The sequence below is a fragment of the Dromiciops gliroides genome, chromosome 3 (assembly GCF_019393635.1).
Source record: "Dromiciops gliroides isolate mDroGli1 chromosome 3, mDroGli1.pri, whole genome shotgun sequence".
NCBI classification, from domain to species: Eukaryota; Metazoa; Chordata; class Mammalia; order Microbiotheria; family Microbiotheriidae; genus Dromiciops; species Dromiciops gliroides.
Genome location: NC_057863.1, coordinates 49,834,319 through 49,860,666, shown reverse-complemented (window position 1 = coordinate 49,860,666; position 26,348 = coordinate 49,834,319). Strand labels below are relative to the sequence as shown.

The following is a 26,348-nucleotide window of genomic DNA, read 5'->3' as shown; positions in this document are numbered from 1 at the left end:
GGCCACCACATGAAGCCCCAGACACTACTGATATTACGCGTGGGGGTGGGGGGTAGGGGAGCAAAAATGAGCCCAATCAGCACCTGTAATTATTCGTTTCATTTTTGTTCGGTATACCTGTTCCTAGAAACGTTTTCAAGAGGCCTGAGTGGTAGCACTGGTCAGCCAAAGAATCGGTGGCAGAGGAGAAAGTAGATTCGGACAAGGTTTTGACCGCAAGCACTTACAACTTTGTCATACTTCCCAACACCTACCACTCTCACCTACCCCCAGTCCTCCAAATGTACAGTCCGTTTTTAAAGTTTTGTTGATTGGAAGCGGATATGAATGGAACAGGGACTGCAGCCTGAATTGGCCTGAGTTAGCTAGTAGGTCCCTCCGTTTTCCTTTTCCAAACAAAAAAGCCCCAATGATTTCTCTATAATGAAAGACAAACAACACGAAGCCCATTTTCCTCCTAAATGGAGATTGAAAGTTGGAGAACAAATTCATACCTCGGGATAGAGCAATCATTTGAAACCCAGAATCGAAATAGGGTGGGAAGATGCATATGACGTTTATTTTGAAATAATGGAAAGAACGAAATGAAACATCGTCTACACATCTAGGATATATTTTGGGGAGAAAGAGTCACAGAATTCAAGTTGTACATATTTACAGAAAGATTCATCAACTACTTGGAATATTTTCTTTCCACAGTAGTCTAGTCGCTTTCAAACAGAACAAGTAAAAAAAAGTTACTTTATAATTTAACTCCTGCTGAAGGCAAGATATAAATCACAATCTGGAAGGAAAGGATGAGAAATATTCAGAGGGCTCAGTAGGGCATTCTTTGTGAGTTACGGTTACAAAACGTTTTCCTGTCTGTATAATTCACATTCATTGCGATCATTACATTTTCCCATAAATTAGCGATATAAACAAACATATGGGGACCTCCAGTAAACAAATAAAAATCAATAGAAAAGACAACATTTTGCAACAACTATAATAACAGCATGGGTTACAGCTTTAGGAAACTTCTTTACAAATCATTTAGTCATCACACACAGGGGAGGGAAAGAAGACCTCCTAAATATCCTGAATGGTTTGGTGTGTGTGTGTGTGTGTGTGTGTGTGTGTGTGTGTGTGTGTGTGTGTGTGTGTGTGTTTAAAGCCACCTTTAAAAGCACAACATGAGGTTTCAGAGAACCAGGACCGATGAAAAGCTCCAAGACCTGGCTAGGTAGACAGTAAGAAGATTCATTCGCAGGCTCACAAGGGACTTTTCGTTTGCATGCCTATTAGCGGGGCTACATTCCTTCCTTATTTATTTTTCAGTTATCTCAATGTAAACATTGAATTAAGACTATTCCACTGGAGCAGTCCTAGCTCTCTTACCTACTTTTATTTTATTTTTCCAAAAAGGGGCTCTGCAGACTCTATAGTGGGATTGAGGAAATAGGATGAGTCTATTTTTAGCTGAGGACTGCCTTTTAACTTTGAGGGTGATGAAGAGTGTGTTGAGGGGTGTGATTTCTCTGGGTTACTGAGACAAGGGGATTTCTAAAAGAACATGCCCTCCTCCCCCTTTCAGGTAATCAACTGATGCCAGTACTTAAGATTTCATGTATCTAGGAAAAGAAACACAAATTCCCCAAGCTCCAAGATTGTTCGACTTGGCCATGTACACCACACACACACACACACACACACACACACACACAGAGTCATCGCCATTTTCTTAAGTGTGTACCAAAGTGTGTGCTGGGGTCTCCACAGACGGGTAAGCCTGTGGACTTGTATTTATGTGGGTTGCTCTTTGCTGTATAGACTTTAGAGCCCTAAAGTTATCTAAAAAAAAAAGTTTGATTTTATCTCTTTAGAAACGGTTTAAAGCTAGCGGGCAGGGGGAGTTTGACAGAGAGGAGAACAAATCGCCAACAAAGCCCGTTTTACGTTTCATCAGCGTTGTTAGGACGACAAGCAGGAATGTCTCAGATAATAACTCCCACTTCAAAGATTTCTCAGCTCAATAGAAAGCGGACCATCCTTTTTATTCAACCACAAGGGCTGGCACTAAAGAAGACTCAACTGTTTGAATTTTTTTTTCACCGTGTTTATTTTTCCCCTATTCACTGGGGTACTTGGATAAAATAAACAACAAGACAATTACTGAAACATGGACTTCTAACTTTCCTGGGATCTTCCCTAAGGCCTTGGCCTTCCTTCCCAGGAATGCCTGCCCATCCCAGTCTCCCCCAGACTAAATTCTTCCCCAGCTTCCATTAGCAGAATCCTTAGAACAGGGGGGACTTGGGCCACTTATAAGTTTAGACTTTGATAAACATCCTTCTTGGGACAAGTGAAGGCGGTAGGAAGTTAAATGCATAAGGGAGCTTGGAAATGGTGAGAGTGGCCAGAAGTCAGTCCTCCTTACTTTCTGAGGATGTGGCTCATTCCTATAGTCCATCTCGATGTCGCGGTCTTCCAAGCTCAGCTAACTTAAGGACAGGAAAACGAAGTGTTCTGGTGGATGAAATTTGTTTTCTTTCTTTCTTTTCGATTTTAATTTTAAAGCTTCTGACGTTGCCAAGAGTCATTCACGACTGACCCTGGATCGTCTTTGGGGGGCAGTAAAGGTTCTTAGAGACCAGCTCTTCCTTTTCTGACAATAAACAACAACACTGCGCACAACACGACAATACAGTAATGATAAGAACAGTAATGATTTGGGTAAGGGGAGAACATTGACCAAAATCCCAAGCACAACTAGAGCCAGGGTCTCGGGTAAATACAAACACCCAAATTTGAGAAAGTGTATTATGTGCAGGAAGTATATGATGGAGAGCAGATTGACTGTATTAAACTAGCATGAAACCAAAGGTCAGTGCAAATGTATCTTAATAGACTGTCTCAAATGGAGTGTGCCTCTATTGAGGGCCGCTTGCTTTTGCTCTCCTCATTACCATAGCGATCCTAACGTGCCATGTAGATGCACCATAAAACTCACACTTTCAACCCCAAAATCAGACTCTTTGAACAACCCGAGCTTGATTAGACCTTTCTCCTTTTCTTTCCCCCTTAAAAACCATTTCCTTGCCTTTAGAAACTCGCCATCAAATCCAAATGCATTCTCTGATCACGGCAGAATGCAGAGACAAAGGGGAACTGACGCGTCAATTCAGGCGGCTCTTTTCTTCCTGACATTATTATCCATTTTTATTATGATCTGGAACAAGTGCCCATTCGCGTGGTTTTTGTTTACCGGAAATTAAATGAAAATGATTTAGTTCGCGTCAAACAAAAATATATACTTGTATACACAAGAAAAAAGGCCTGTTAGACGTAAATATTATGTCCTTAATGAAAAGACTGGACGGGCTCCAGACTTCGCCTTTCAGTATTTAAGTATGACTTGCCTATTGCCATAGAAATCCTAACTTACCATGAAGATTCACCGTTGCGGAGAAATACTTCTTTGTGCAATCTGCCTTTGATGTCTAAGGCATAAGATTCAAGCTTTCAGCTGCGTCTGTCTAGATTACCTTGAGAGCAACGCGGTGGACATCTGTAACAAGCAAATGAAAAATTAAAGGTGATTAGCCTACACCGTCAAACAATTTTATTTTATTTTACTTTATTTTTCTTCGGGGGCAAAGGAACGAAAAGAAAGCAATGAGCTCATCAAGATAGAAAAAAAGGTTTCTTCTTTTTTTTTTTAAAGAGAGACATCCTTCTAGAATGAAAAATCTTTCTAAGATGACCCTTTCCTGTTCTTTCCTCCACTCTCAATCCCTTCCTCTTCCACAGTTTAAGTTTTGTGATGAGAAACACTACTTTGCAACCAACTTGGCCCAAGGCTGATGCAGTTGATGACTATCAGCACTGTTGTGTTATGAGTGGGTTCCCCCCCCCCCCCCCCCCCCGTCTCTCTCTCTCTCTCTCTCTCTCTCTCTCTCTCTCTCTCTCTCTCTCTCTCTCTCTCTCTCTCTCCTCTTCCTTTCACTGACTAGATAATTCACCAAGGATATATTTGGATGCATCAGGTTTTCATTATGTGTAATGAAAACAATTCCACACCAGTTAGTAAGTTATTTATTTAGTTGAAGTTGTTGAGCTGAGTGTTAGAAAGTGAAAATTATCTAATAGTATCCGAAAGAAGCTTCTATGGAGAAAAAAAAACTGAATCCCAAGAAGAGTAGGTGAAAAGGCTTCAGGATTGCCTAATGAGTCCCTTGTGTGGAGATTTTTTTTTCTTGTTCCTTTGGTTAGTTGCCCTTCTCATCCCTTTCAACATCACCCCACCCACCCCACCCAATCCAATTCCCCCTGAATCACCTGGTTCTTTAAATTCTATGGGGAATGAGGGCGGAGTTGGGAAACAACCAATTGATCTTCCATTTAGCAATGAACAGATAACAGTTTTAGGAAAATTGTCCTTCTCTTCCTAGAACAGAAGATGCAGAAGGAGAAGAAATGATGCCTAAATTGTCTTTGCAACTGTTGCAAAGGAGTTCCTTAACCCCGACCCGTCACCCCAACTCCCCATTTCCTAGAACTCAAGGTTCAGGAGAAAAAAACAAGGTACAGGAACTGTGGTTCTCCAACGGGGAGTCCTTTCCCTGCTGTCGTGTACACCGCAATACATTATATGTATATAATACACATTCTATCACCACCGTGGGTTTCTTTTTGCCGATACAAAATTTATTATTGGTGTTTCTTTCTTTTTCTTTCTTTTGTTTTTTTCCTTAAAAAAACAAACAAAAAAAACCAAGACAAAGGTTGTGCGCTTTAGACAAAGACCATCACGTAGTTTACACGATTCATCCAGAGAAACTGACACCTCACAAGTAATTTCGCCTAAGTGGCCTGAGCACAATGACGTCACCACAAAAAGCCTTCCCACAACCCCCGAGAAATCACAAGCACCCGCAAGATTCAACAGGAATGAATGACAATGGCTTCGAGGGAGGCTGGAGGTGGAGGCAGGGGAAGATGGCATTAAGCATCTTAAGGACTTGGGAACATAAAGAGAAAGGACAAGCTAAACAGTAGGCCACTCTTTCTCCCTTCTCTCTTTAGTTTTATTCGTGGCCTACTATATATCTGTATGTATACATGCACATGCACATATATAGTGCATACACACGTACACACCCATGCATATATTTTGTACACTCGTTTCATGTACTTGTGTACATATAACACACCTATATCCTTCTTGGGGAGAGGGTCGGGGGTTTCATTTAAAAACAAAACAAAACAAGAACACCTTCAATTCTTGAAGGATTTGTGGTTTTGTAGGAAGGGCGAGAATTTGGAGGGTGAAGCAGGAAAAGAACCTAGGCAGAAATGGTGAGATCGAGCAGGTTGCCACTCGCAGGCTATCCATTTGCTCAGAAATCCACGGACACTAAAAAAACTAAACACTTTGGTTCATTGATACAATCATGGGCGAAGAAATCAGAAATCGATGAGAGACAGTTTGGCACCGGGAAGACCAACTCAACCAGTGGGAGAGGGAGCTGGGATGGGGTGAGGGGGGGCTGAAAGGAAAGGGGAGGGCAGGGCAGGGCAATAGAGGGGCGGGCTTGGGGGAGGGGGAACGAGAGCAGGCCAACCCCTTAGGAATAGCCTGCAAGTCCGCTGACCTCCCTCCCTATAGCAAAACATACAGTTCCCAGCCTGATGACAGAGCCTCGGCCCTTTATTTTATCAGGCTTCCGGCTTCTTCCAAGTACCAGGGTTCCCCCATCAATCCTTTCATTATTATTATCATTATTCTTTTCTCTTTCTTTCCTTTTTCTTTCTCGGTCCCTTTAGAAATAGCAACCAGAATCTAGGGTTCCTTTTCAATGAGTCCTCCACCCCCAGGCTGCAGCAGCTTGAGGTACAGGAGTGTGTTTGTATGTATGTGTACGGTGCGTAAAGAGGGAAGGTGCGTGTGATCAAATAAACATATAACTAGAGATCGATCTGAGAAGATCTTTGTATTTTAAGATTGATGGGGATGACAAAACTGCATTGGGGACCTACAGCCCTGAACTGATTGCTAGTGGCCTTCCTTCCTTCCTTCCTTCCTTCCTTCCTTCCTTCCTTCCTTCCTTCCTTCCTTCCTTCCTTCCTTCCTTCCTTCCTTCCTTCCTTCCTTCCTTCCTTCCTTCCTTCCTTCCTTCCTTCCTTCCTTCCTTCCTTCCTTCCTTCTTTCCTTCCTTCCTGATCTCTCCCTCTCCCTTTTTAGTAACAGGGCCTAGCATCACAGTTCGTGTGAGCAGCAGCCGCCGCTGCCCCTGCCGCCGTGGCCGCCGCTCCCGCCGCCGCTGCCCCTGCCGCCGTGGCTGCCGCTCCCGCCGCCGCTGGCCCTGCCGCCGTGGCCGCCGCCGCCGCCGCCTCTGCCGCCGCCTCTGCCGCCGCAGCCGCCTCTCCCGAGTCAGGTGACGGAGCCGGACTGGGAGGAGCCGGGAGCGCGTTGGGCCCGGAGCTCTGACACACGTACCATTCGCTCAGGTTCGCCGCCCGCGACGAGGCGCCGGGCTCCGCGGGGGCTGCAGCAGAGCCGGGGGGGTCCCGGCCGGAGTCCGAGGAGGGCGACACCAGGGAAGGGGTGGAGGAGTCGTAACCCGAGCTCGGAGGAGGAGACTTGCAATGCACTTTCATGTGTTTCCTCAAGGAGCTGGGGTGCGTGTAGGATTTGTCACAGCCTCTCACTTTGCAATTGTAGGGCTTGTCGCTGGTGTGCACGTGAGAGTGTTTCTTCCTGTCGCTGCTGTTTGCGAATCGTCTGTCACAGCCTTCAAATTCACATTTGAATGGTTTTTCTCCTGAAAGAATGCAATTAACGATTACATACATTAGTTAGGGGGAGGGTTGGGAGCCTTCCTCCCTCTCAGTCTCTGTCTCTCTGCAAAACAAAAAACAAAAGATCCCCCCCAAAAAAAGGGGGGGGAGAGAAGAAAAGAAAACCCTTCCACATGGCCCCAGGACTTTCAAACCTCCCCCCTTCTTCCCCTCCCCCAATGGAACCAACTCACATCCCTTGATAGAGATCTATTATAACCACTCCCCCTCCCCCCCCCCCAAGGTTTAGGAATTGGGAGAGCAGGATGGAGAGAGAAGGTGACTCCATCTTAGTTTAATTTCCATCGTCTAAAATCCCAATGGATCCATCTCTCCCCCACCCCCCTCCGCCTTGGTTTTCTAAAATCCATTCTTCTGAACCGAACCCACTTTACACAGTGAAAGAATATTGGCAGTGAAGCCAGAATCTACCCAATTTAAAGTTGTCCTTAGACCCAAACGCCTTCTTCCTCCAGCCCAAATTGTTTTCTAAAGTGGGTTTTGTGCAAATGACAAAGCAGTCAGATAATTTAAAGACCAACTGCAGTTGCACACTGCGTGTAAACAATGTATATTCTGTCTTCAGGGAAAGGTATTCTGAGCTCCTCAGTGGGCAATGATTCACTTCTGAGGCTGTTTTCACATGAAATCCATTTTTCCCCCTCTCTAGTCTACCCCCTGAGGGAAAACATTTAGCAGCATTCTTCAAATCTTTCCTAAATAATCCTCTATCTCTCTATACTGGAATGCATGTAATAATATTTTATTATATGGGTTACAACGGCCTCCCGAAGATATTAACATGTGCTACTTGGTTTTATTGTCAATGGAGTGTTTAAAAGACAGATTGGTCTCCACAAACCGCTGAAGGCAAGATCTTAAGTGCTGTAACTCCTAAACAGAGGTGAAGGGGCCAGCCCTGCCTGTTGTTAGAGTTAGAGGGATAGAGGAAAGATCTTGCAATGAATTAATATCTCCTCCATGGATGGGGAGGGAATTTGATTAGGGCCAAAGTTGCCCCCCCAAACTATCACAATAAAGCCAGAGCCAACCGTCATAGAGTCACAAACAGAAATCTTATACTTTGAAGAATTAGCAAGGGATTTTCTCAGTTTGGATGCATAGATGTGCCCAGTAGCCAATGGAAGGTGATCATATATGTGGAACATTTTGGCAAAATGATATGCCAAATAAGGGTCAGTTATATATTGCTTTATCCTCCCCCTCCCCCTCCCCCAATAAAGTCTTTCCTTATCTACAACCAGGAATTTGCAAATTATGGAAACATCAACCCTTGCCTACTCCCTCAGTCAATGCTGCTAAGTCAAATAAGGTGTGTGATTGAAACACCTAAAATATAGCTGATTACTATAGTGTGTATAGATATTGTATACCTTCGATGAAGGCCAACCCCCTATCCCCTAAACCCTCACTCCCATCTCACCATAAAGCCAATTCCAAAAAAATAAAATGTTACCATGAAATGATCTGGATTTGGTGCTGATGTAAACAAAGCCTTACTCAAGATAGACCCCTAAGGGAGGGATTTGAAGCATATGGGTGTTTATCTATCTATCTATCTATCTATCTATCTATCTATCTATCTATCTATCTATCTATCTATCTATCTATCTATCTATCTATCTACCTACTATCATCTTCCTGTCTTTCTACCTACCTGTCCATCCAACTGTATGAACGCAGGCTTGATCTAGGCCTTATACACTTGCTTCACATGAAAATGAATGCACTTTGAAGAATACCAACCCTGGACAGTTCTTCCCCCTGAAATTTACTTTGTAAATGGGATTTCCCCCCACAGTGGTGCCTTTCATTTTTCATTTCTCACGGGACAAACTCCTTTTTTAAGGAGGGGGGGGGGGATGGCAGAATAAATCAGTGTCATCACTGTCCACATGCTTTCTCTTTCTCTCCTTCCCCAGTAGTTCAATTCGTATGGATGACCAAAAAACTTTTTCTTTACTTAAAAAAAAAATCGAAAAAATGACGCAATCAAGGTCCTGCAAAGGAAGAAAGAGCTTCACTGAGAAAACAGATCGGGGGGAGTCTGAAGGTTATATTTTCTCCTACCGGAAAAAAAAAATCTTCTTATGACTGCCTAATTAGAGTTTCACATAAAGAAACAATGATTTGACCTCCTCCGGTCGTGGAGCCAAGTCAACAAATGAAAGAAGGATATCAGGGCAGTACAAGCAAGAGGTAAGTTAGGAGGCCCCTGGGAAAGAGGACCCGTAAAGCCAGTGCCTGAGCCGGAGAAGTTACGTGACAGGTAAGGAAGAAAGGCCAACTGAGTGGCTGCTGCGGCTTGTACTTTCTCTGGCGCTCCAAGCCTTCGGCCTCAATGGCCTTGGCTCCTTCTCCTCTGGGCCCGGCAGCCAATCTGCTGGTCCTAGCCTAGTAGTCCTAGCCTCGGCCTCTTGAGTCGGCGTTCGGGTAAGCGTCTCTGTCGCTTTTGCTAGCTCCGAGTCGGCCCGAGAGCCGAGCAAGCGAGTGAGCGCCGAGCGTAGTCTAGGGGAGCCGCTCTGGCCTGCCGGGAGGGAATGCAGGGCGTGGATCCTCCGAGCCTGGCTTTTGCGGAGTTCAGCTGCCCGCCGGTTTGGGGCTGCCGCTCCTCCCGCCTCTGCAGGGACTCCACAAATGTCCCCGGCCGAGCAGACCGGTCTGGGAAGCGGAGCCGGGCCGTCCCCTTTGGGGCTCAAGGGACCCGCCTCCCGCTGCAAGCTGCCGGGCCAAGTCAGGAAGTCTGGGGCGGCCCCTCTGCAACCGCCATTTTATAGCACACTTGTAGCTGAGCACAAGTATTTAGGGAGAAATTCCACTCGGTCGGTTTTATTTTTCCTGCCCTACGGGGCTCCACCTCGAGATTTTTACAAAGTTTGGCTACACGGACGGGGGGAGGGAGAAGAGACCCGGTAGGAGGGAAGGATAGGGCCCTGAGTTTCATAAGGCAAGATTCGTGCCTGAGAAAACGAAAGCCACAGCTCGGAGAAGGCGTAGGATCCCCCTTCTTTCTCCTCCCCTCCCCTATATCCTTATTGTTCCTGCTGCCTCCTCCTAAGCGCCACAAAGTAAAGCAAACCCCTCAGTGTTGGCCGTGTTAAGGTGCTTTTAAGTTAGATCCCTTATTTTAAGAGAGAAATTCTCCCAGTCTCAGGAAATCACTGCTTTTCACTACTTCCCCGGACTGGAGGAAATGAAACGTCATTAATATTTGAAAAGGCAATTATTTTCCCGTTGAATCTAGAACTGTCTTCATGAATAATTTGTAGCGAGTTCTATTGCAATTTCAGAAACATTTTGTTTTTTGACAACTTAGGGTGTTTAATAGAAACGCGGGAACAGGCAAGGCCCTGTAGGATTTTTACACGGCGCGGTAATTAATCACAATGGAAGCTGAAAGTGAAAAGTGGATACTTAGAAAATTGCGGTTAACAAACCCGAACCTGCGCTCCCTGCGACGCCCTGAACTTGCTTCTTTGCTGTAGGTCAATTTCACTAAGAATTTAACCATTTTCTGCTTCAGAGACTTCAAACAGTGGGCCGGTAAAGAGCAGTAAAAGTTTGTTTACTTAAGGACCACGCTGTCATTAAGGATGAGTTGCCTTGTTAATGACTCTTTCTACCTGCTCCAAGCTGACAAGAACGTTTGCGGAGGTGTTTTTCTTACCATTTGGAGCATAGGTATTTCTTTTTATCCCCTGAATCAAAATAACACTGGAGGCATTATGGTACATGCAGGGTCTGCATAGACACTAAAAAGATTTCCTAGTTGAGACTGTAAAGTAGCCAGCCCAAGGAGATGCTGCCTTCAATTAAGCGAACGACACAAGAAGGCACTAAGGTGGGCTGGGGTAGGGATAAGGGAGCCGAGAGGGGAATGGACAAATGTTCTACGTAGTATTCTTCAGGTCTATAGCTCTGAGTAGGTTCAATGCAAGGGACTTTTTCTGGGAAGAAGGGGGGACTTTGGTTGTTATTCAAAAAAGTAAGCAATTTCGAAGGCTAGCAAGACTTCTGATAATGAGATTGTAAGATACTTTATAAAATAGAGATGATGAAGGAGTAGGGGTGTAGAGGAAAATAGAAGGGGGGGAGAACAACTACATTGAAATAGATTCCATTCTCTCCTTTCCCTCCCCTTTTCTCTTTCCCTCCCTCCTATTTCCTCCTTCTAATCCCCCCTCCCCTGAAAAGGGGGGAGGGGAGGTTACTGGTACTTGAACAGGAAAAAAAAAAAAGAAAGAAAGAAAAAGAAACTTAACAGCTAAAGAGTCTACAAATACCGGCTGCTAAACTAATTAATACAACTTCACAGGCTGTTCCGGAAAGTGTGAAAACTTTCTCCTTGCAATTTCATTAATTATAGATGCTTCTGGCCGGAGGAGTTCAAGCTTTGCAGGATCTTCCATCCAGCGACTTCCCCCTCTGTTAACTAGAACTAACAGATGTGTTTGACACATGTCCCCATTTCACTTAACAGTTCTGTAAATGACATTTCAAGCAGATAGGCCCAATTGTTCCTAGGCTCTGGCTAGAGGTGAGGATTCACAAAATGTGTGGGGTCTGTTGCCTCTGCAATTCTAAAAAAGGAGGACTTGGAAATCCAGATACATATGGTTCTGCAAAGCCCCCCCCCCCAACGTAATTTTCATTTCTGAACCCCAGAGCAGGCAGCAGTGAGAAAGAACTACCAATTTAAAGGCAGGAAGAGTTCAGCCACAGTAGTCAAGAGAGCCTGGAAAAAGTTAGAGGCCCATTGTTCACTCGTCGCTTGGGAGCTCTCCACACCAATTTGATTTTTAAAACGCCTTCATACACCCTAAAATATTTAAATCATGTGAACACAGAACTCATACAAAGGGACACACACATACTCATTCCCCACCTTGACCCTCCCCATAACAGAAACATTGTAGCAACGTACTCAGCCTCCAAAACTTGCATGAATCTAAAAATAAAAAACCGGAATTAATATTTTGTGGACTTTGGCACAAGGGAAATCAAAAATACAAGAGTTGAAACCTAAAGAAACCAAACACTGAGGGCATACAAAATACACCACTTGCTTGCATCATAGTGGCTGAATAAGATAGAGAGCGATGAATACTGACCTGTGTGAGTTCTTTTGTGTATTTTGAGATTTTCTGATCTAGCAAACACTTTCCCACACCCCGGGAAAGGACAGGGGAAGGGCTTTTCCCCCGTGTGCACTCGGATGTGATTTACAAGTTTGTATTTGGCTTTGAAAGGTTTCCCCTCTCTCGGACACTCTTCCCAGAAGCAGATGTGATTGGACTGCTCCGGGCCGCCAACGTGCTCCACCGTGACATGAGTTACCAACTCGTGCATGGTGCTGAAAGTTTTGTTGCAAAGTCTTTTGGGCGCTTGCTCCACCTCGATCCACTTACAGATGAGCTCCTGCTTGATGGGCTGCCGCATGTAGCGAAAGAAGGCTCCGGGGCCGTGGTGGGGAGCTAGGTTCACGTTCAGGTTCATGCCCCCGTAGTTATGCAGAGAAGCTGCAGCGAAAGGATCTGTCCTGGAGGCGGGCACTTGAGTGAAATGCTCGGACCTGGCGTACATGTCTCCAGGTAGCCCCAGTCTTATCTGTCCGTTCAGATGGCCACCTGGGGAGGCCTGGGGAGGCGGCTCATGGAGTCCAGAGAAAAGAGAGTGATGCCCAGCTTCGGGGTGGTGGTGGCCATGGTGTCCAGAATAGCTACCTGTTGTTGAGACAAACATTCCGTGGTGAGAATTGGGAGCAGGGGGCTGCTCGCTTAGCCCTGGCATCATGGGGGCTGGCAGTTCTCTGCGTATTAAGAAGTCCCTACCTGCTGTAAGCGCCTGAGCGGGGTGGGAGACAGGGTAAGGGATAGCTGTTGAAGGCACTGGGCCAAACGCTCCGGTTGTACTACCGACCACCTCAGCGTGGCCTCCTGCCATAGAATGAGGAGGTGGATGAGGAGGAGAAGAAGGATGGTGGTGGTGGTGATGATGATGATGTTGGTGTCGGTGGTGGGGATGAGGATGATGGGCAGGGCTGAGTTTGAGGGCCGAGGGATGATGGTGCCCCATGTGTTCGGCTCGGAATGGACTCGGCCCTAGGCGGGATTCAGCAGCGTACTCCCCAGGGTGCGAGGGAGCCATTGAATGGGGGTGACCGGCGAACCCCGGGAAGCCTGTGACGCTCTGTGGGGGATGGTGGTGATGATGGTGGTGATGAGCCCCTGCCAAGTCAACTAATCTCAGCGCCGGGTTCCGTTTGGAGAGTGCAGCTGGTTCCATCACTGGGCTCCCCAAAGCCTCCACACTCATGGCTTCTAACGCTACAGTCACCTGACAGCGGGGAGGAGGAAGAGAAAAAAAAAAACTTTTGCAAAGTTTTTTTTTTCAAGTTTTGGCTTTTTTTTTTTCCTTTTTAATGCCTACGTGGAATCCCATACGCTTGAGAGGCAGCAGCAGGACGCAGGGAGATACTGAATAGAGATTCATGGACACGGCTGCAGCCCAGAGAGCTAAACAATTACCCCACCCTCTGATTGGCCGGCGCCGGATGATTGACGTCACTGATGACAGGTCCTGCTGGAGACTGAAAAGCTTTAAGCTGGAAGGGGAAGCACACTCACATACACACACACACACACACACACACACACACACACACTCATTCACACTGCACATGCGCCATGACTGGGGCACTAATTCTTTTCTTTTCCTCTGTTCTCTCCCCCTCCCTTCCCCCAACCCCCCGCCCCGGGTCTCTTCTCAAAACAGTTTTGTTTTTGTAGTATTATTTAAACATTTTTTTTGACCGATGCCTGGTATTTTCATTATGAACGTTTTTTTAAAAATACTGTTTAACTGACAGATTTAGATCTCCTTCCATGTCCGCTGGCTAAGCCCAGTTCTTGGGCCACTGGAGGAGCAGAGGTTGGCCACGGAGCTAAAACAGCCCCAAGGCGACTATAGCTGCGGCGGGAAGGAAGACCTACGTAAACTTAGGCTGCTGCTTGGCGCTTCTTCAACTCTTCTCTCGGCTTGAAGAACTGGGATGGGTTTAAGAGACAGCCATAATCCAGATGAAATCAGGCAGCAGCTGGAGAGTAGGCTGGGCACATCCTCTGCTTTGGAAATCCCTGTACTTAACTTGGTTATCTAAGTCTCCTCTCTCTCTCTCTCTCTCTCTCTCTCTCTCTCTCTCTCTCTCTTCCTCTCTCCTCTCCCTTCTTCTCCCCACCCCATTCTGTTTATCTATGTCTGTTTCTGTGTCTGTTTCCTCCTCTTTCTCCTCCTCCTCAGTCCCTCCCCCTCCCCACTAAGATCTGCTTTCTTCACTCCCCAGGCAGAAGGCCTGATAAACAAACCCGGAAGATCAGTATTCTCGCCTGGCCCCCGGACGACTGGGGCCCAAGGTCATCTACTTTCGAGTTTGTGGCAGACTGGCGATAGTTAGTGTCTACCCGTTGATAGGCCAATACCCAGAGGTCTTTGTAACACAAAGTAGGGGCAAGGAAAGCTTTTCCTAAAGCTTGATTGATATAGCCACCTAAACCCTGCCCCCTTGCAGCTCCAGTTCCTCTTCCTACATCCCTTCCCCCGAAACAACAAACACACAGGAAAAAAAAAAGCCAAACCAATAAAAACAAAACAAAACGCGATACATACAAAAGAAACAAACAAAAACAAGCCTCCAAAAAAGAAAGTGATGACCCCAAGCTTTCTTTCCCTTTCCACTCTTCCCCGCTTCTTCAGTAATAAAATGCTGGCAGCCTAGAACTTTTACTTCGCAGGAGAGCTACAAGGTCGGCTCCTTGCCTGCCAACCCCGCCCCCCCCCCCCCCAAGCTCTAGAGGCGTTCGCATCAGAAGCCAGGATTTTTGTCTCTTTCTTCCTTCCTTCCTTCCTTCCTTCCTTCCTTCCTTCCTTCCTTCCTTCCTTCCTTCCTTCCTTCCTTCCTTCCTTCCTTCCTTCCTTCCTTCCTTCCTTCCTTTCCTTCCTTCCTTCTTTCTTTCTTTCTTTCTTTCTTTCTTTCTTTCTTTCTTTCTTTCTTTCTTTCTTTCTTTCTTTCTTTCTTTCTTTCTTTCTTTCTTTCTTTCTTTCTTTCTTTCTTTCTTTCTTTCTTTCTTTCTTTCCCCCGTTCATTTTCGTTTCCAAAAGCTTCCCGGGTCCCATTCATTTAAAGCGTCTGACTCCACAGTCTGTAGGGAGGAAAGGGAGGGCTTTCCCTAGAGCCGGTACAAGCTGTGCTACCCAGCTACGGAGACAGAACTCCCCTGGGAAGAGAGAGCTGGTTAAGTTGCTCACTGACACTTGTTGACTACAGGCCTAACTTCCTCAGGTTTTCCCCCCTCCTCTGGGTTGCTGGTGATGGGGCTTTCTGTTCTTTTTTATTTTTTTCTCTCTCTCTTATTCTCTCTCTCTCTCTGTGTTCTCTTCCTTCTTCTCTTTCTTTCTCTTTTTCTCCCTTCCTTCCTTCCTTCCTTCCTTCCTTCCTTCTTTCCTTCCTTTCTTTCTTCCTTCCTTCCTTCCGCCAGACCCCACTGCCAAGTGTGACTACCACAGGGCTTGCGGTTGGATGGAGGGTGGCCGGCTGCGAGTTTGATCCTTCTGCGGCTAGAAATCAGGGACTTCAGCGAGGAGATCTCGCTGTCTGATTCCCATTCTCTGCAGTTAAGTGTCGGAGAGCTACTGGTGCGTGAAAGTAGCCGATGAGAAACCCGTTAGGTTAAGAGGGAGCTGAGTGTTGAGCAAGCAATGAGGTAATTTCCTTTGTCTGCTTTTACCGGATGGTGCAGTCTTCAATGCCTTCCGATTTAAAGGGGCAAGGACGGAAAACAGCATCCACCGCTAACTAGCTTTAGGACAGGCTCCAGCAGGCGAGGAAGAGGGGCCCAGAGACTGACTGTCCGACAGTGTAAGCTTGTTCGGCTCTGGCTGGCTTACAACATTTCTGCCCCAAGTGCAGGAGTGCTTACTTCGTGCTTCAGCTTCCAACAGGAGGTTGGTGAATGAAGAAAAAAAAAAAGACATTCTCCCATTTGAGATGAAATAACTATTTTCTTTCTTGGGGGTGGGGTAGAGGGGAGAAGAATAGTTAGGGAAAAAAATGAATATATAGTGAGCCCTCCTCACGCTGAATGAGGACAATTATTTTATGCTTCCTGTTCAGTCAATTTCTTTTGTGTGTGGGTATTTTTTAAAGAAGATCCAAATCATTGAATGCATTTCTAAGGCATAGGCGGATTCTTACTAACTTCCTTCAAATAACTTATTGTTCACTTTTTCTCAGGACATTGTCTGCACGATGCAATTCAGCACAGGGATTAACTCTTGGAAGAATTTCGCTTGGCCTTAACAAGCCAGAAGCATTCCACTATCAGGGACCCAAGAGTTTAGCAAATCTAACTCCACTCTCAATCGATGGCCCAGTTGAGTTTTTTAAATATTAGAGACTATTGGGCAGCTCAGGGTTTCTCCATTATAGTTCCTCCCAAAGCCAAAGTATTTGTAGTGAGTGTCTTACAATTTGGAATTTTAAGGGTAGTTGTTATATTCTGTTTTCCATTTTGCTCCCTCACCCCTACCACCACTTTCTTCAACTTCCTCATCAGCAACAAACCTGGATCTGGAGGAGCTTATTGTGTGTTTTTTTTTTCTGGCCAACTTTCAGATGTTGGAGACTGTTTCCTAAAGAAAAGAGCCATCCTTGGCCATATTTGAAGTTTGGAATTCCAGGCATCAGCAAGTAGCTTAAAAGTCTCTTCGTTTATAAGTTTATGTTTAGGGATTCATTTCTAAGGCTGGACAGAGATTTCCTGGATGCACATGTAAGGAATTACTCAGCTATTACTCACAAATAAACCAAGATCATGCCCTTGGAGGCAAATGTTTTTCTCCTAACCTTTCAACACTAAGTTTGATACACTTCTTAGACTAGTGAAAGTCCTACCTTAAAAGGGGGGAAATATCAAAAATGGTTGATCAATTAAACATATATTCTCAATTAGATCTTGGACCTGTAAAACAGATTGTTTAGGGGTATTACCGTACACTAAGGGCATCTTCAATTTTGGTTTTGGTTTAATGAGCCATTTAATTGTTCAATATGCCTGTCAGTGCATAGACAATATAAGTGTATCACATACCTATATACATGTTTTTAAATACATATATACAACAATATACTGTGCAAGTTGTAGTCAAATCCACATATATGTATGTTCAATGTGCATTTGTGTTTAGTTTTGAGGGAACCCCTGGGAGACTTTTGTAACTGCAGAGTCAATGAATAGAAACATCACTGTATAGGAGGGGTTCTCCCTGTCAAGGTTTAAATGTGCATGCACTATAATTGTACCCCTTGGAAAACTTTGAACATCTGCTCACCTGAGTATGTGAGTAGCATTAGGGGTCCACTTATTTGTCCCAGAAAAAAATGACTGAAAAGGGGAAAAGAGATTCCATACAGCTCATGCCCAGATACATCCTGTCTTAGAATGCTTTAAAACTGAGATACATCTTTGGCTGTTTCTTCTTCAGTTACCAGTAGTCTTCCTGTGCATTTATCAAATTTCCCTAATCTTGGCAGGCAAGTTGGAATCATATATTATGAGTTGAAATCCAGCAAGAAAAACTCAGAAAATAGTTACCAGAAACCTGTCTGATATACATAGAATAAATATTGCTGCTCCCAACATTTTTATCCTTTCAGATTTATTCAAAGATTGACAGGAAAAACCCCTTTTGAAGTTATATTGAACAGTGATGTCCCATTGTATTTATGCAGTTAGACAAGTGTTTGGATGGGTTACCTCTGAATTAATCGTAAAAAGCCTTTTGCCAATCTCAGTAGCTAGGGATAAGGAATAGAGTGTAGAGTGAATTCAGTACTACCTTAGGAGCTGGGCAACAGAAGGTTGGTATTTAAGTAACTTCCTCCTGTACTTTATCACAGAGATTGGCAGGGTAAAAGGAAAGTGGTGAAAAAAATAACCCTACAGTAACAAGAAAGAAAGCAGATAGTTGGCCTTTATCTCCCCTTTCCTAATAGTTGTAGCAAAAGCACACACACAACTGAGTTAAAGATAATTGTTTGGCTACAAAATAAAACAGTTCATCTTTCTATTTTATTTAAAGAGAAAATTTGCTCTAGAGAGGACTTTGGAGGGTCTACACTATAGTGGTGTACACTGGTGTTTGAATGCATGCATAATTTTTACACAGGCTGGGCCAACTTAAATCCAAAGAAAGCAGAGTTTCTTTTAGGTAAATTAACCCTCAGAAATCTTATGAAATACAAGACCTTGGAAGCCACTACTATATGCTAAACGTGAAATTCTCTCTCCTCTCTCTGTGTCTGTCACTGTGTCTCTGTCTCTATCTCTTGTCTGTCTGTCTCTTTGACAGTGTAAACACAGCACTACCTTTCGGGAAATTAAAAAATATAGCTAAGGTGCATAGAACATTCTGTGATGCTTTGTTCTGTCCGTTTATCTGATTTTTTTAGTTCAAATTTGTTCCCCAACACTGCATTGCCCCAGTGAATGAATTTATACATTCAGTATATCTGAAACTTTTTATGATTCTAGAAGTATAGAATTCAGAGCTGGAAAGGATCTAAGTTGAAAGTAACACATTTCCATATATGAGTCATTTTTATATTTTAGAATATTTACATATAGAAATAAAAACAGCTATTTACATCTCTGAAAATGTGCTATATTTTAAAGTTACTTCTAATTTTCTTAGAGCTTACTAGCAAGCCCCAGAAACCACTAGTCATTTCTGGCTGCACCAAACTATGTATGATCAACTACGCATTTGCTTCTTTTATTAGAGATCCATCTAGATTCATGGAATAATTGTTAATTGTGGAATAGGTTATTCAATAGAAAGTGTGATTTCCTCCCTGGCTATTGAAATAAAGATTTCTCATTTCTCTCTGAAATTAACTTTCTACTCCAATTAAGAATATAGCATAAGGTTAAGGTCAGTAGTCAAAAGTCTATGGAAGAACATTGATTTGTACTCCAAAGTATGCAAATGAATTGTGGAACCTCAGGACTAAATGAAGAAAAGAAGAGAGAAAGTATTCTTCCTGTACTCTGCAAAAGGCTGGCCTGTTATAACCATTAAAAGAATAGATGTAGTAGGAAAAGCTATGCTAGAAGTATTTCATTCACTAAAATGTCTTGTTTATGAAAACTACGTGGGAGTATTATGGAAGAATAAGAAATGTATTTCAAGATTGTTCAAGAAAGGAAATAGAGTTCACTCAACTTCAACGCAACTATTCTTAACTAGAGAAGCATGTTTTCTTTTTCTCTTTCAACTATTAAATATAAGGAAAAAACAATGGGTATCTCACTTCAGTGACTTTCCATTTTTTTCTGAAAGAATATTCTGTAGGAACATTAGAATAGCTGTAAAATTACACAGAACTGGTGGTGTATTTCATATTTTAGAAACTAAAGTGCTTTGAAGCAAAACCACAACCACAGCTTATTTTTAATGGAATATTGCATTAAAGTCTTCAGGATTAAGGTTTTCCTGCCTGAACAGATGTCAGTGACTAACTACTTAGACAAGGGATGGTGGAAACTTGGTCTTCACCACATTGTGGAAGGCTGGTATCCCTAGTAAAGATGAGACATATCATGTCTACCCCATCAACAAGATCAAAGTCTTCTTCTTTAATAGGATCCAATACATGTCAAACCTCATTCCAATCAAATCGTCCGTAAATGAATTCAAGATGAATATGTCATAGAATAATGTGACAGTGGCATCGCAGAAGGTCAGGGGTGGTTGTTCCAACGAGAGAGTCGTCAAATATTAATTCTAGAGCGTCGGAACGAGTCATCTTTGAACTGTATTTACCGGGCTCTGGTGGGGCGGGATGGCCCTGATGTGTGTTTATGCAAGTAAATGAAATCTAAAACTCAAAAAATGGACTCATTTAACCTAAAGATTGACTGAACCTTAATCGTTCGTGCGTTCGTACCCCGCCCACATACAAACCCAAAATCCAACATTAAAAAAAAAAATTAAATCAAGCAACTTCATCGAACACTCACAAAATACTTAATGGGGGAGGGGGAGTGGTGTGAAACTTACTTGATTCTTTGAGGGCGTTTCTGTAAAGTCGTAATCTTTTCCTCATTACCAAGGAAGTCTTGTATCTCATTTTCTGACTTTGACCCTGTTTGGGAAGAAAGGGGTGGGGGAGGGGAGGAAGTAACCAGTAAAAAAGAGTGAGTATGCTGGGAAAGTATTCCCCGAGCCTTTGTCTGGAGGACTCCAGAAGCCTAGACAAGTGGGAGTGAAGGATGATACTTAGGGTGGACGGCGTCTGTTTCCTTCTTTGGCCATTTCCAAGCATGAAGGCCAAGATGGAGAATGAACTGAACTGCCCACTTTTATAACGTAATGAAGTTTCTATGCGTGATTTCGGCAGGGGTGGTGGGATGCTGGGGAGGGGGGTGGTGGTGGTGGTAGTGGTAATAGTAACATGAAAAGCAAGTTATTAGTCAAAGTGCTCAGAAATTTACAAGATGCCTGTTTATTGCGCTGTTTTTACACTCACTTTCAAGTAGTTTACTCAGTTGAAACTCTAGAATTTGAAATTATGCTTTGAGGTTCCCATTTTAAAAAATATGTTAATTATATGGCTTTCATAAAATTTGACCGGGACAGCCTCCACACTGCAGTCTACCTTGGGAGGCTGAGAAAGTAGAAACGTGGCAAATGTTAACTGAATACAAACTTGGTTATCTTACAGTGATCGAATAAGTCATTCTAATGGATTCTATGCCGTGTGTTTGTGTTTATGTGTTTACACACGTGCATGTCACTTGGGACAGTGCTTCCTCCCCCCACCCCCCCACTTAAAATGACAAGTTTGTACCAATTAAGTCGTCTGATTAGAATCATGGAATTATTTAGTTCTGGAAGGACTCACTTTCTACCTTTCTGTCAGAAACACAAGCTAAATAAAGTGTAATACAGAGTCATTAGATCCACCTGTTTCCTAATCACCTACTTTTTGGGCCAGAGTTCTGGAAAGTAGTGATCAAGAAGAAGTCTAGCTAGCCAAGTCCAACCTTTCCTTCTCTCTCAGGAGAAGAGGAAGGAAAAAGCCAGAATTGAAGATCTCTTCCATAAGGCAAACAGAATGAATCACCCTGAGCTCCCACTAGACAAACACTACAATCCTTTAAATGGAGGAAGTTTGTCTGCCCCCGACACTCCAGCAGGCAGAACAAGCCCTTGTTTAACTTGTTGAACCTGAGGCCAAAGGAGATCCTGGTTCAAAAGCACTCCGATTTCCTATAATCAGGGAGTCCCCAGCCTCCCTTCTTGGCCATTTTCAATCTTTCTGAGACCTTCCATTTTCCCTTTGGCATCAACTATCTTGAGAATGACAGAGAAATGTAGGGAAGACCATATTTATCTTCTTAGAAGTGATTTGGGACATTTTTTCTCCCCCCCCCCAATTTTCCTTTTCAAAGTTATTTGTGGTTATTATTATGAATAATACAAATAGCAATCATAGCAATACTAATAATAAACAGATATTCCAAGATATATTTTGTACAGAAGGCTGTGCTAAGACCTTTACACCAAAAGTGGTTAAATAAAATTTATTTTATAACAGATGAGATACTGATGGCAGATGTCAAATACAGTATAGCTCAAAGGAGTCCAAGATGACTTTCAATCCAGAACAAAGGTGCCTAGAAAGCACCTTTTCTCCTTATAAAACCACAGCACCAATATAAGCAAATAGTATTTGACACCTCATTCCCAGCAGTGACCCCTTTCCTAATAGTATCTGCATTAGGACACATGCTACTGCCAAGGGAAAAGGCATCTGGGAGAAACTTGCAGTTTCCTTTGGGAAACAGATTTCTCCTTCAAATCACTGGGCCTTTCCAGGCTGGCAGAAGCAGAGAAACTTGTGGCTATTTCCCTGAGGCCTTCCTTGCCTGACCTCTCCCTGGGCCCACCACCAAGTGTTGGGGTTTTAGAGTGGTTTTAGGGGCACTGTTCAAGGGCCAGCAGGCAGTGCCCGATGCCCATTTGATGAAGTTGCTGTTTCTGCCTTAGATGGAGCAGAAGAACTCAATTTACTCAAACCTAAATCTAATCCTGATCCTGAAGCGATCTGCAAAAGTTGGGGTGGCAGAGGAGAGCACTTGATTTTCCCTAGGCGTAGTTTTCCCCCTTAGGAAAAGAAAATGAAGCCAGTGATTCAGCCTGAATGATCAGATGGGAGAGGAGTGAGGAATGGGGGGAAGTAGAGCCAAGAAAAAGGAAAACCTTTTCGTTGGGGCCGTTTCTCAAGTTAGCCAGGCAAGACACGCAAACACACACGTACACCACCACCACACGGTGCTGTATGCTCTCTCTTCAACGCACGTGGTAGGACCTAGGTTAGAGGTCAAACTCTAGGCTACTTTCAAAATCGGCCATTTCAAAGGCTTTAGCCTTCAACACTACTCTTAATTGCTTAACTACGTTTGCAGCAATCACTGAAGAAAATGAGTGCCTATTTCCCCCGATCTAGCCTTGGCGGGTCCGCCTACCGTGCCCCAAATCTAAGATTCCTCCAAGTCGAATCGCCTTCCTTGGGACAGAATGGGCACAGGTCTGGAGCCTTAGTGTCTTTACACCTTCTTCCTTTCCTAGGCTCCCTTCCTTCCCATCTCTCAAACGCGAGGCATCCCCAGGGACAATGGGGAGGAAAACAGGGGTCAGAGAAGACATTTGTGACGACAATTAGCTTCACTCTCTTTTTCCTCCAAGAACTGTGGGTTCGGGTGGGGGTAGGGGGGTGTCTTAAAAAAAAAAGCTTTGTGTTTGTTTAGTGTAAATGTCCCTCTCACATTCACCAGTCCCTGAGGCTAAATACCTACCCCTCCCCCACTCCGCAATCCCTCCTCCGGCGGGCTCTGTCCTGGAGACCGCTGGCTGGCCCTGGAACTGGAAAGGAAGCACCAGCCGCTAGCCAACAGAGATGCGCTCGCTGACTCAGGACAACACAAGTCTTTTTCCCCCATCAAAGGCCAGGATTTAACCCTTCTTTAGTCTACATGAAAACAAGGATTGCGACTTACAAAAAGTATCGCGGTCTGGGAGATTCTCTAGTAACTACTTGGGGACCTGAGGAGTTGAGGGAAATGACCCATTCTGGAAAGGAACCCAGAGTTCCTAGCGGACAAGTTTTCCGCCAACCTCGTACTAATGCAGCCTAGGGGCACGGCTGAACTGCTCTGCAAGAGGCGTTTGTTAGGGACTGACTTTTACACTACTCTGACTCTACACAAACACACACACACACACACACCGAACCCCTAAACTTCCTTTATGTTCGGCCCAGATTTCAACTCTATTGGGTCCAGAGGAGCCCCCAAGACTCTGGGATAGGAAGCCTTCTCACCCTTTCCAAAAAACCTTTTCTTTCCGCTCGTGGCAACTTGGGAACTCCCTAACAAAGCTACTAGTTCGCTAGCTCGGTGGCCTCACTTGTTTCCTTACCGTCGGCTGTTCGGCTACCCTAGCAGTCGCCCTAGGGCAGAGGAAGTCAGCTGCGGCAGCTGAGGGCTTCCGGGAAGGGAAGGGAAGAGTTTATTCCTTAGCCCTCGAAAGAGAAAGGCGACGGTGTTCCTAACAGCCTGCTTCGGCAGGAGTAAAAGCTCCGCTTGGCCCCAGAGCCTGGAAGTCTCCAGCTTGACCCAGGAGCCAAGAATCCTGGGAAGAGAAGCCAGAAGGCTGGGGAGCCCCGCGTCCTTGTTCGGGATAGGAGCGGGGAATCTCCAGCACCGTGATCCAAGCCTGGGCTTGTGAAGCTTATTGCCTTTCACCTGGGACTAGGTAATTCTAGTCTCTTTCCCCTCGCCCTTAGCCTCATCTCCTCCAAGTCCCAACCGGGAATGGGGACAGAGAAAAAAGAAAATCTTTCGTCGCTTCCTCTGGGGGTCTCACACCCTCGATCTCAGGTCCTTTACAATGGAAGGATGACACCCCCCCCAGCACCCCCCTCCAAAAAAGCTCTCACATCCTCAGCCCCATCCCAGACAGGTCCCTTCCCCTTTCCCCACCCTGGGTCTCTAAGCCAATTTACCCTGTGGGATGGGGAGGGTGTGGAAAAAATTTCCTGGTTTCTGAGAGAACCAAATTCTCCCTCCCATCCCTTTACCCCAGCCCCCTGGGGAGGAGAGGGAGAATTAAACCAGAAAGTTGCCCATTTCAAGAGGTACCATTCTGCCTTTCCCTTATCTCAACGGGTGTTCGACTCCTTACCCCTAGTTAAGTAAAAAGGGGTGGGGGGATAAGGGGAGTGCCAAGTTACTTTTCCCCATTCGGGAAGGGTGTGCGGAAGCCCTACCCTAAGGGTGCCAAGTTGGTTTTACTTAGGGGGAGATTGGATGCCAGTCCCCTTCTTCCAGCCTGCCTCCCTGTCGCACTCACTTACCCCACTCCACCTGTTGAAGAGAATCCTTCATTTCTGCACAGCACTTCGAGGTGGACGATGGGGGAAAAGAACCCCGCTAACCACGTCTTTTGTGGTTCCAGCGAGGCGGTCATCCTTCATTTCTTCTTTTCGGGCTTTCTGGAAGCAGTTAGGGAATGTATGATGGAGCAGAAATGAGCCGTCAGGATGATATTTTAATGGCTTATATGTCACGTTGGTGCATGTGGCTTTGAACTGGAGCCGCTCTCGTTTCCTGCAGAGAGCGCCGCAAATCCCACTTGATAACTTCTACAACCCACAACTTTTTTTTTTTCCCACATTCACTCTTACCCTGTATATTTTGACGCGCTTACTAAAAATACCCTCTTGTTAACCTTGCCATTAGGTTTTTACAACGACTGGCCAGGATGAGGTTCTCTCTTCTTTTTTAAAAAGAGTTTTTTTTTTCCCCATCCCTCTCCCACCTCCCCCTACCATCTCCGCCCCCCCTCCCCTCTCGCTTAAAGGCAAGGACATTTGGATTCGATTTTTGTCCTAGCTCTTTCCTGAAGCGTTTCCCCAGAGAAAGGACCCACCTTGGAGGGACAATTCTTTGTGAAGTCTTTATACATCTGGGGTAGAATGTTATCAAACTTGCACTTGAAACAGGGACAAAAAAAAAACACAAAACAACAAACCTTTACATTGTTCCTATATATGTATGAATGTATATAGACATATATGTATGCATGTATTTGTGTGTGTGTGTATATATATATATATATATATATATATATATATATATATATATATATATATATATATATATGTATTCACAACAAAATCCTACAGAGCCACCCCTCCTCCCCTCCCCTTACTTCTCAAAACCATGCCTATTTCGGTCATTGGGTGTGTGTTTCTATCTGAAAGTGACAATGGGTTGCAGAGATGTAGACTTGTTGCTGTAGACATTACATTTGATTTCTAGAGCTGCTATTTCAGCCTCACCACATGGGCCAACTTGCTATCAGGTAATCTCAGACGATATTAAGCCGTCCTGTCTACAAAAGCCTTGGGTTGAATCGGTTCAATTGGGAAACCTTGAGAAGGACTTCCTAAATAACATCTCGCCAAGCCAAACCTTTAGCATAGCGTTTTGGGGGAAAATAATTAAAGGAAATACAAATCGGATATTGGCAGAGGCTTACCCTTCATTTCGCAGTCCTTAAAGGCAGGCGTGCAAATCACACATATTTTCATTTTCTTCTTTGTACCTGCAAGGGAGGCTTTCCTAACGGGCTCCCTTTGAAAGGATGAGTTAAAGTTTCTTTGTTTCGAAATGCGAGTTTAGGGCTCAGATTCCGCTGCAAAAGAGCCAAATGAAGTACAACACAAAGGCTAAATGGAAGGATTCCGACTCTTGGCTATTTGTGTTTTCGTTACTAGAAAATAATTAGACCTAATGAATATGCAGACGACTTTGTAAATAAACTATGTTATATTTAAGAAAAATATAGAGAAAGATATTTGCAGAAGAATGCGGTCTAATTTTTTTGCCCAGTATTTTTCGAATGTACAAATGTTTCTGAGTTTAATTGACTGAATCACAAAGATTTTTCTGCTTTTAAGTACCATACTTATACCTTTCAACAATCATTTTAATATATAGTCAATGGCTCTTTGTAGCAAGAACAAAAAGAAACTATCCGCAGTTTTTCAATAGACTTTGAGCTGGGGAAAGACAGGTTAATCGAGGGCTGTATCTAGAAAACAACCAAGTGTTGTATGTTTGCACTGAATCCAAATGTCTGCATTTTCCTAACTAAATCAAAGGGAGTGTTATTTCTTTTTCTGCTCACTCATCTGAAGGTAAGTAAATTTTCTCTGGCGATCAAAAGCCTGCTCAGCAACAAAGACACCGCCTGCTTTTTCCACCGTCCTGGTGTGGCGAGTTGAGGAATTTCAATAACTGTGACAAGGGTGACTGATTTGTGAACTAGAAAAGGTTTGAATGTCAGAAAATTTACATTGGTCCTATCTATCGAGGATT

General features: G+C 44.3%; 1 protein-coding gene across 3 annotated transcripts; it reads right to left on the bottom strand.

The window, feature by feature from the left end:
* Nucleotides 1-558: 558 nt before the first annotated feature.
* Nucleotides 559-24,752, bottom strand: ZIC4 (Zic family member 4). Of its 3 annotated transcripts, XM_043998708.1 has the most exons (6): nucleotides 24,320-24,752; nucleotides 19,960-20,044; nucleotides 12,675-13,179; nucleotides 11,955-12,566; nucleotides 6,482-6,806; nucleotides 559-3,550 (listed from the first exon to the last, which is right to left on the bottom strand). In XM_043998708.1, coding segments are annotated over exons 3-6 (1,422 nt in total). In that variant the 5' UTR covers nucleotides 13,159-13,179; nucleotides 19,960-20,044; nucleotides 24,320-24,752; the 3' UTR covers nucleotides 559-3,549. The 3 variants fall into 3 exon arrangements, with proteins under 3 accessions (XP_043854643.1, XP_043854644.1, XP_043854645.1); XM_043998709.1 differs by lacking the exon at nucleotides 12,675-13,179 and having other exon boundaries at nucleotides 24,320-24,742; XM_043998710.1 differs by lacking the exons at nucleotides 12,675-13,179; nucleotides 19,960-20,044; nucleotides 24,320-24,752 and adding an exon at nucleotides 15,627-16,829.
* Between the last annotated feature and the right edge of the window lie 1,596 nt (nucleotides 24,753-26,348).